At 39.9% G+C, this 11584-nt stretch overlaps 1 protein-coding gene across 1 annotated transcript; it reads left to right on the top strand.

Annotated features, from left to right (window-relative positions):
* The first annotated feature begins 2132 nt into the window (after positions 1–2132).
* On the top strand, positions 2133–6592 carry LOC143288256 (voltage-gated potassium channel KCNC4-like). Its single transcript, XM_076596604.1, has 4 exons — positions 2133–2323; positions 3601–3829; positions 4379–4597; positions 6254–6592. The coding sequence occupies exons 1-4, from the start codon at positions 2133–2135 to the stop codon at positions 6590–6592; spliced, it is 978 nt and encodes a 325-aa protein (XP_076452719.1).
* Positions 6593–11584: the final 4992 nt, after the last annotated feature.

Raw genomic sequence — 11584 nt, 5'->3', positions numbered from 1 at the left:
CTGCTCCTCTCATGCAGCGTGTAATGGAAACATCACCTCTGTCCCTCTGCCGGACAATCACATAGTCCAGCATGTGGCACTGCTTGGAGCGGGGGTGCATCCATGTGTTCTTGTACTTGTCCACTTCTTGGAAGAGGGTGTTGGTGATGGCCAGTCCATGGTGCGCGCAGAGCGAGAGCAAAAGCAGTCCGTTGGAGTTGCACTTGCCAGTGCCGTGCTGTCCTAGGACTTTTGGCCACGAGAAGTCCACGCTGACGCGGGCATTGAAATCCCCAAGGATGATCAGACTGTCCTTTCTGTCTACCGCTGAAATGGTGCGGCTGGGCTCCTCGTAGAAAGATTCTTTGATGTCATTAGGGTTGGTCATCGTTGGGGCATAGCAGCTGATGACTGTGGAGAAACGATCCTCTGACAGCTTCAGACGCAGGGTCATCATCCTATCGTTTATTCCACGTGGAAGACTGTCAAGCTGTCTTGCAATTTTGTTTGGTATGGCAAAGCCCACGGACGTTTTCGGGGTGCCATCTGGCTTCCCAGTGCGGTAGGTGTAGCCCCCTCCAACTTCCTCCAGCTGGGTTTCACAGGCTGCTATGTCCACCTGGTAGCAATGAGCGCTGTGCGCCTTTCTGATCTGTCATCTCTGTCTAAAAGGGTGCGAACATTCCAGGCACCCAGAGTCAGGGCATGACTCCTGCTTCTTTTCTTCTGTTGTTTTCGACCGATAGTGTTGAATGTCCAAGTAGGTGCGGTTTCCTACTAGGTGCTAGGCGAGGCAGGCTTTGTTTAGGGATCCCTTTATCTCCCCTTCTCCATGTGGGAAGAGCAGTGCTGTCCCTAAGAAGGGCTGCTCTGACGCTGTGGGAGGATACGGGCGCCGCATCTGCCCCAGTCGACAGCGGACGACCATCACCCCACAGTCGCCTGTGTGACTAGGAACTGCCAGCAGCATCCTGTGCCTGTCCCCATTATCACTTTTCCATCGCCGCAAAGCTTGGGAAAGTTGGGTGTTGAAGGGCTAGCTCGTCATTCGGACATTAGCCTGGTTGCCTGACCAGCACAGCTGACTTTTTTTTTTTTTAGTGAAGAGGAGTTGTGCAGTCCTTTCCCCAGTGTCTCGCCTACCAACGCTCACAGTCCCACAGGTGCAGGTACTGCCACGTGTAGAACGGCCTCGGCAGGTGCATGGTTTTTATTATTGATTCCCCAGTGTATCTCAATTTTCATGCAAGTCTTATGATGCGTTAATACAAAATCCCAGTGATCACACTTTTAATTCGTCAGACGCAAAAGACAGTCCAAGATCATTATAATTCATGAAAAAAATCACATTACACATATTTTCATGTTAAGATTAGAGATAATTATTTACTTTTGCTGGGTTTCTTAAACATCTCAGTGTTCTCCATTTATCTGAGTTCAGTAACTCAAGGAGGCGTCACTGCGTTCGGACAAATCCATGTAAGCTACAGCATGTCTGCGATTCAGCTAAGCAGATGCCTGACCAGCAGCGTATCCCAAACGTTTAGTGAGGCCTTGAGGGGAAAAAATCTGTACGACGTATGGGCAGATAGGGCTGCGAAAACTGGAGCTAGCATAGCGGAGCAAAGACAGGGAATCATACCAGTTCTTTGGGAAAACTTCAAATGGAACTGACATATTCATAGTTTGAAATCTTTAACAAACACAGACAGCTGAAACCAAAAGAATGAAAATGAGAAAGAAGTGTAACATAACAGGGTTAGAGGATAAAATGCATTTCCATTCACGCTTAGCCACCTTTTCTAAGTGACCCTTTGATCTGAGATATTTGGAGAGAGAGAGAGAGAGAGAGAACGAAAGAACTTTTGTGGTAAAAAAGAAAAAGCACATTTGCCTTGTTTTCATCCTTCCCTCATAAAAAAAGTAAAATCTCTATAACAATCACGCAATACCAAAAGGAAAGAATGTCTCAAAAGGATTTTCCCCTTTTCGAGTCACACACAGAGACTTATTTTGCATTTCTCATGTCCGTTACAGGAAACCAGAAATAAAATAGAAGAAGAAAGAGGGAAAAGACAACAACAACAACAAAAAAAAGACAAGAAAGACGGGGATTTCCGTCTGACCCAGCTACCAAAGGTAACACCTACCCCATGGCTACTAAACCCGTCGACGCACCTGCAGAACCACAGGCAAACACGGGACGGATGTCTCGTGGTCAACTTTCACCAGACAGAACTCAGCAGGATTCGGCCAACAAGGCACAGCAGAAAGCGGAGAGAAAATTGATAGATGAAGTCCCAGAGCCACTCCTTTCCTCCGAGGTCAATCCTCCAGATCACCTGTAAGTGCTGAGACAGGGTTCAGTGGGTGTTTTTAAAGGTTGATGATCTGTACCATCCTCCTGTCTGTCTGTTTTAATTGAGTGTCTTGTTGGGAAATGTGTGATCAATTTGTTGCTATTATCATTGTTGTTGTTCGGTGGTAATGGTGATGATCATGATGCTGAAAATCATGGTGTTGTTGCTGATGCTGCATTGTTTTTGTTAATATTGTTATTGTTTCTCTTCTTCTTCTCTTCATCTCTTACTCAACCCCCTCTTTCTCTTTACTTAGATTACAGAATACTTTATCCCAATAAAAAATATTCATTTGTGGTGCACAAAAACTAATTACACGAGAATCGCAGTCAATCAATATAAATACACAGACACATAAAATGATGAAATGCAAAATATCATACAATAATTACAACTATAAACGTGCAGTAATCACACTACTTTCACAGTCATTTAGTATGAAGACATAAACATAAATGTATAAATACAAAGTTAATATGATCTCTCAAACAATAACTGCAAAACAACATGTACTATTCACAGTAAGAGAACAGACATAAATATCATACTATATAGGTATCATTAAAACGAAGACATATAAGATCAAAACCAGGCAACAACAGTATTTCAACAGTATTTGAAATCAATACAATGAATATAGTTCACATAGGCATCCATGCATGCCTGCACACACACACACACACACACACACACACACACACACACACACAAACACACACACGGAAAGAGAGACACAAGGACAAAATTAATGAATTATTATAAAGACGGATGCATGCCAAGATTAATAAGTTACTTAAGAACTAAAATTGACTGTGCTATAAAAGTGTTTTGGTTTTCAAGAATTTTTTGCTTGTAAAATCAATATCGTTTATTGAAGTTATGAGTTCTTAGTACTTTGAGAAAAGCATAGCTGTCATTGCTTATGATCTGTGTTGATTTTTTGTTTCACATACCATTTGTACAGCTGATCTAGAAGTTCTGATTTGACATCAACTATATTGCTGGACACATTTACAAATTTGCTCAGTATATTGTTGTTCTTCACGTTTTAACTTCTGTGCCATCGCATTGTAGAGAAAGTGCAAATGAAGCAGCGATTAAAACCCAGGAGACCTGAATATTCCTGACCTTCTGTAAGCAGTAGATGCGGGACTGGCATTTCTTTTGGATTTGTATGTATGGATGTAAAACTGAGTTTAACTTCAGTAATCGTTCCCAGATATTTGTATTTACTAAGTCTTTGGACTTTTGTGCCGGCCAGTTCCATCATACTGGATGTGGGTGGCAAGAAGTTCCGAACCACCAGGGACACCCTGATGAAGCTACCCAACACCCGACTCGGCAGACTGGTCCAGGAGAAGGGCCAGCCACGCAAGAACAGCGGAATGGAGAAGTTCTTCTTCGATAGGAACCCCAAGATGATGAACAGTGTTCTGGACCTGTACCGTAAGGGGGAGCTCCATCTGCCATCCAACATCTGCTACAGCCTGGTAATAGAATCAGAAGCAGAATGAATGTATTATTTCAGTAAATCAAAATAGTTGTGGTGAACTATGATACATACAGACATATAAGCAGAACAGTAGCATTTGGCATACAGTATGCATGACAAAATTACACACAGTGAAGTCATAGTAAAGTAACCCTGATAAATACAGTATCTTGCCAATATTCAAACCATACACACACACACACGCGCGCGCGCGCGCGAATATGTGTGAGTGCACACACACACTCATGCGCAAGCCTCATAATTTTATTATGATCACACGCACCCAATGATAGTTTCTTGCACACACATGTGCACAGCATAATAAACATATAAGGTGGTGAACTCAATAGAAGCAATACCAATTTGTTATTAAAAAAAACAACAACAAAAAACACATACAGGTAAGGTCAAACAAGTAAGGCAAAAAACAAAACAAAAACAAAAACAAAAAAACAAAACAAAACAAAAAAACCCCACCAATTACAGGCATAGAAACATTAGTTACAACATTTTATGGTAAAATAAAACATATCAGCTTTAACTGAAGGTGGAGGAGGAGTTGGAGTTTTGGGAGATTCCAGTCGAGCTGATGAGCGCCTGCTGCTGGAAGAAATTCAAACAGCACCAGAACCTGAAGGATGCTATGGCTGAGATGCACAAGCTCTTTCAGACCTCTTTCCCGGAGGCTGTGGTCAAGGGAGCCACGAGCTGGAGACTGAGGTTGTGGAACATGCTGCAACTTTCCTTCGACTCGCTAGCTTCTAAGGTATGGGTATAAGGGTGGTGGGCATGTGTGTGTGCATTTTATATTGGGGGGATATGAAGAATATTTTATCTGTCCGTTTCTCTGTATCTTCAGTTGCATCTGCCTCCCAATCTGTCTCTGTTTCTGTATATCTGTCTGCCTCTGTCGCTTTTTCTCTCTCTATGTATATATATGTCCCTATGGGCAGAAACAGCTGTTCTTCAAAAATTCGTTTTCAAATCAGAACCATCTCTTCCAATCACATAACCCAACAGCATGACTTACCAATTTGTTTCAAAGAAAACGTTTTAGATCTTGTTACACCACTGGCACATGTGTATGCCATCAGTCAAAGTTGCAATAAAAAAAAAGAATGAAAAAAATAAAAGAAACAGATCGAAACCTCAGTAACTGAGAGAGATTGTCCAATAACAGTTGTTCGTCTGAAGTTAAGTTATGCTGATAAGGCAAGACGGGATCCAGTCTGCAAGGTCTCTTCAAAGCTGCATCAGGCATATAAATTTTTGAAGGTCACAAGCACTGTAGGAGTCCTCAGCGAGCGAGAGATCAGCATAAGAATACTGCCATGACAATACTCAGTAAAGAGTGAGTTAAATTAAGTCTCTAACTTCACATGTCCGTAACCTTTTCACAGATGTTGACATTTAAAATCCCACATACTCCCTATCAGTCATACTCTCTTATTTTGCATTATTGATTCTTTTACACATTCCCTTCTCTTTCCTTAAATATCAACACCAGCACCACAAACACTTAACCCCTTCACTCTTCTCTATCGACTACCACTTCCCCTCCTCCTCATGTTCACAGTTTAAACTCTTTTCCTCTCTTCCAGCAGATGTTAACAAAAACCATTTTCCTTCTCTTCCCAAAGTTGTTGACATATACCACAAGACACCATCTCCTTTATATGGATTTTGCCATTTGATATCTTCCATCTTCTCAATAGCATTTAATTTTTTTTCCAACATTAGTAGTAGTAGCAGTAGTCGTGGCAGTAGTAGCAGTCGTAGTAGTAGTAATAGTAGTAGCAGCAGTAGAAGGAGTAATTGTAGTTAAATAGGTTGAAAGTCCCATAACGTTTTACAGCCATTGAAGCACTGAATTCATCCACATGTTGTTGGAGCTCAGCAAAGAAAGGCAGGACCCAATCCTCTCCTTCCACTGTTGTAACTCTCTCAAACCAAACTCAGGTGCCCATTCACCCCTTGGTGGAGTGAGGAAAATCACAGTAAAGTGCATTCCCAAGGACACAGCACCAGATGAAACAGGGAATCATATCCTGACCACTCGATCAAAGTAGCAGTGGTAGTGTATTAGTATTGTTATCACTTTTTGTCATGATATATTTCTTTGTGTAAAATTCAGGCCACTTCCTGGGATGTCGTTTTTGCGCATCACCACCATAAGTTTGTTTGTTTTGGTCTGAATGTGTATTTGTTTTTATTGTCAAAGTGAATTTTTCTGTTCGCCAGGAACAACCCTTTTGTTGCCATGCGTTTCTTCACCTGCGCTGAGTGCATGTTACACACGGGACCTCAGTTTATCATCCAAATGACTAGCATCCAGACCATGACTCAAGATCTAGTGAAGGAAGCGGTGGGGGATTAAAATCACAGTCCATTTATGGGTCTAAGTCGGGCACATTACCACCAGGCCACCGTTCAACGGTACCCACTGACCTACTTCTCTCAGCTCTTTTCTCGTCACATACAGATTTGGAGCTTCATCTTCTTCATCTTCGTCTTCATGTCCATCTTTAACTTCATCTTCGAGACGGATCCTTATTTCCGGGTGCCCACAGACAAGTTCAGAAGGTACCTGGATGCCCATAACACGACTCTGACTGAAACCTACAACGAGGTATCCCCAGTGCACTATATGGTTGTCACGTTTCCTGACACGTGGCAGCTAATTCTCCGCTATATCACCATCGCTTTCTTCGTTTTAGATTTTATGCTGAGGCTCGTGACCTGTCCAATGCGGAAAAAGTAAGGGGACTTTGTTGGTTTAGTCCGTGTTAGGTTCAGTAAAGGCGATGTGTGTGTGTGTGTGTGTGTGTGTGTGTGTATCACATTTCTGCCTGCGGACGTCAAACGTACGTCCGTGCAAATCTGCGTTTGTCGCTTGCAGACGTAGTTTTGTCGTTCGTATGGTCACTGTCACTTTTGGTTTCGATTAAAGGGAAGAAACTCTTATTCAAACCAAACCGGAAGAGTTCGAACAAAGGGAAATTCGTGTTTTTTGTGTGTGATTTTGGAGCCAAACATAGATGGGTTTTTAACGAAAATTGACTTTGGACTTAGCTGTCAACGTAAGGACTCAGGAGAAGAATGATGAATCGGAATACGAAGTAGGAGGAAAATAGCGGTAATTTCGTAAAACTGAGTGCAGAGGAAGGTGGAAAAGTGGCTAATGATTCAGACTTCATGTTTTCTTTAGATCTGTTGTGATATATTGTGCAAAAAAGCATGTTTTATGTGTGGGTTTTTTCCCCCTGTTTTCTTTTATTCTAACAATAATTTGTAATGACTAGATATAGATTTCCTGCATTTAAAGGCTTCAGTACTAAAGTACAGTTGTTGGGTTTTTTTAATAAGAATGCCAGATTTGATCAAAATCAACCATATTAAAGCTTTTATGAGCATTATTGTAACCATACCCTCTCGCGTCATTACACTGGTAAAAATTACTTGGGCAAAGGCAGGCATTTCAACGTTAAAAGCTTGGGCAGAATAGTTATATATATCCAGCTAAGTGGCATCCAGCGATTCTTAGATGTACAGAAAAACAAGTGGTTAAGGTCAACATAGTCAAGATCGGGATTTTTATAAATGTGACCCTCCACCACGGAATGAGTCGCTTTGTCCCTGACCAACTTTCCCGCTAGCGGCGATTTTAGGCGGGTGGGGGTCAGGTTGTCGATTTTCAGATTTTGACTTCATAGTAAACTTTAGGCTTTCTTTTATCTCATATTGAAGTATCTAGGCATAACTGTGTCTTCTTTTGCCTTAAAAGTGTGCTTAAAATGCCTAACCCGTCATTCTGATCGCCTATGACTTCGCGAAATCGATCAACTTTGACAAGCTTGCCCTCCGTCATCTCTTGGAATCGACCGGTCGAATCATACATTGTTTTAAAGGTCAAGTCCGTCTCTTTCAATCTATGTCCTTCTCATTGGTTGATTTTTTAACTACGAGCGAATCGTCGCTTTCAAAATAAGGATACACTACGTAAACAATGCGTCACTATGAAGGAAAATCCCCTCTGTCATTGGCCGAGAGAGGCCACGTGACGAAACCAGCCATTCAGCACGCTAGCTCAAATAAACATGGTCGCAGGGTTCGGAAGCACGTTTTCAAGATTGACTTGGCGATTTCCTGACAAGATACACTTGCGCTGCACACATTTTGCCATTCAATGAAGAAGACGACATTTGTGAGTTTCTAACCCAGTACTTCATTGATGGAACTGACCGTTCATGAAATCGATCTCAGTGAACACGAAGGCAACGCTGATTTCGAAAGCAGACGACGCAGGATTGTCGTTCAGTTTTCATCAACAATAATATTAATTTTGATGTAAATGACGAATCAACATTTGCACTAGATACAGAAAGATTGGAAGCCTTCGCCTGTAATTGCCGAAATCACATGCACCAGGTGCCATCAGTGTTGTGACTGACATGGAAACAAGTGAAACTGACTTGCTGCACTGAAGTGATAGACCTGGGTTTCTCACAGCTCACACAAGGAATGTGCAAGCAAAGTGACTGGGGGACTGGATATAGCTGAAGTGTCTGAAGGTAAGATTTCTTATTTTACCCACATTGACAAATACTGAAATGTAATGATGATATAATCAATTGATAACAATATATTTAACAATGATTGACTCAAGACTGATTTATTGTCTTACATTGGAACAGGAATTCACTGTTTGACATGTGGAATAAAAATGATTAAAAGAATAAAGTGAATCTGAGGAAATTAACAGAATGTAAATTAAAAGATCACACACACACACACACACACACACACACACACACACACAATGTGTGACACAGTGTGTATACATGTCACTCACACACACACACACACACACACACACACACACACACACACACACATACATACACAATGTGTGTCACACAGTGAGTCACATACTCACACACACACACACACACACACATACACTGTCCCTTCACAGTTTAACCATTTAACTGAGCAAGGGGAGGTTCAGGGGCATGACATTATGAACAGTTTTCAGTTTCACAGAATTTGCTTCAATGGATATTTTATGTGAATGTGTGTCAGGTTGGTGTGTGTGTGTGTGTGTGTGTGTGTGTGTGTGTGTGTGTGTGTGTTGTTTTAAATAAATATAGAGTTGTGTCAACAGTAAATACTAACAGTATTACTAATAGTTCAATTTCTTTTTCAGCCCTGAAAGATATGATGGTACTTTATATGCCTGCCTGCACACCAATGAATAATTCTGATATCACTGCTGGCAAGTCATGTCATCAGAAGGAGAGGCAACACCACCAAACTAACTACACTGTCAACTAAAGAACTGTCTGCTGGTGAACTATCTATGAGTGAGTGAGTCAACTGTTAATGTACTATGATTTATAGTATAAATTTACCATGAAGTGTGCAAACTTAGTTTCTTTTTACAAACTTTGTCTAGATGTACATGTATGGAATTGTAAACTTTTGCACAGACATTTACATAAATGATATAAGTGTGCATGTGCTTGACATGCCACTATGCATAAAGTAACTTAATGGATTGCAGCATGTCATGCACATGCACACTGATATGCACACTGATACTCATAGTGATACAGCATTAATAATCACTATTTCATACTTTTATTATCAGTAAACTGCTTTGTCTGATTATATTATGATATATATATATATATATATATATATATATATATATATATATATATATATATATATATCATAAGTGTATTCTTTTTTTTATTTTCTGATAAAATACATAGAACTAGAAGTAAAGCATTTTGTAAAGAATGAAAGCTGTGATGTAAATGTACAAAACTGAAATTACTGTTGATATTTAAGGCATTAATGAATAAACTTTAGAACATATAGAAAATAATTCAAAACAAAGGAAATGAAAAGAGATAAAGAAGTATTACATAACAAACTGTTTCAGGATAAACCATGCATTTTTGGAACATACTGACACCACTGGTGGAGAAAAAAGAGTGGAGTAAGAAGGTTCAATATCAACACCATCCACCCTGATGACACTTTGTACCACAAGAATTGATTACCTGTGCCACATATCTGCACATTTTTTTTTATTTTTTTTTATTTATTTATTTTTTTTAGCAGATTGAGTGTTTGTTTGATGAGGTTGTGTGTCTTTATTGTGTGAAGTATGGGTTTGACAAGTAGATTTTCTTTGCAGATGAAGTGTTTGAAGTGTTCATTTGGATTATGAAATGTATTTCATTTGATGCTATGCTGGGATAAAACACACATGAACTTGTACCTTTTGTATGAGCAGTTTTGTTGTGTGGATCTTTTTTGTTATTTTGTTGTGCTTGTTGTATGGATTATGGTAATATCACAAGCACACTAAGCCAGTGAGCACATTGAATTACAACAATCACATGATTCGGCATCATGATTTAGCATTTTTTACCTCTAATCTGGCATAAATTTTAGTACACATACTGTACATAGCAAACGTTTCATAGTAATTGGACCACAAACAACACCACAACAAAACTGATCTTAAAACTGGAAGGTTTTTAGTCATGTTGAGCTGATTAAAAAGTAAGTATACTAATACTTCAGTTGCAATTCTTTCCAAAAAAATTAGAAAATTCTTATTTGAATAAAATCAAATACACTCAATATTTTTCTTCCAAATTTTGTGCAATTGTGGATATTGCCACTAACTATGTGTGTGCCAAATTTCATGAACATATCTTGCTTAGAAGTATGTGGTTGCTATGAACATGTTCCAAAACTTTTCGGCCTTGATTTCTCAGTTCGTTACTTTCGCGACTTTAGAACTTCAAATCACAATAACTTTTCACAGAATCATCCGATTTACAAACTTTTTTTTTCGCTGTAAAGGTCATTTATTGCAGATTTATGATATACCAAAAACTAAAAATCGACCTCTGGTGCAAAGCGACTCATTTCGTGGTGGAGGGTCACAAATATCGCATCTTCGAAGTCTTATCTTTGCTGTCGGTAAATATCTTTGCACAAAACACCCAGGAACTGTAGTATTTTCAGTGTTTTCAGGTGCATACCTGTCAAAACCATGTAGAAAAATACTGCACTCTTTTGCCCTATTTCAGCTGCATGCTGAAAGCAACAAAGACGGGGAAATTCCGGTCTGCAAAGTAATATATGGAAATGAGCAGTGAACAGGCATTAATCATCTCCCCCAGACCTTCTGAATCAAGACAGCGTATAAATGTAGTTGTTTTTCAACTGTTTTACTGGTTAACCTCTGTTAGTTGCGACTTTTGCCAGGTCCCATCGATTCTTCGAATTGTGCCAAGTTTCCGACTCAAAGTCAGAAAAAATTCAATTTTTATTGAACGTTCAGGCTTTCTTTGGAATAATTTTATTGATATTGTTTCATTCTGTGGTGTGTGTGTAACTCCCAAAAAATTATGAAAGGACCTATATATGTGTTCATAAATTTGACGCAATGTGAAGTGAACAAATATGGCGTCTTCGAAAACCATCTGTGAAGCGGCTCTCAGCTATTCTCAACGAATCGCAACAGTTGGGTTGTCAAGTGAAAGCACTACCTGTTGCACACATGAACTGTGAGTCTATCTGAACGTATTTAGGCAATAGACATCTTGAAACTTTCCTCGTTTGGCTACAAATAGCTTCTAAATTAGGCCACCCCTCACGCACCGACTGTAACTGCAGTTCTAAATGTGGTCTTTCCTTCGAGGATCACTTTTGATTTTCAAACAGT

This window comes from Babylonia areolata, chromosome 12 (genome assembly GCF_041734735.1).
Source record: "Babylonia areolata isolate BAREFJ2019XMU chromosome 12, ASM4173473v1, whole genome shotgun sequence".
Classification (NCBI taxonomy): domain Eukaryota; kingdom Metazoa; phylum Mollusca; class Gastropoda; order Neogastropoda; family Buccinidae; genus Babylonia; species Babylonia areolata.
Note: the sequence above shows the minus strand (reverse complement) of the source record. Positions and strands in the feature narration are given on the sequence as shown.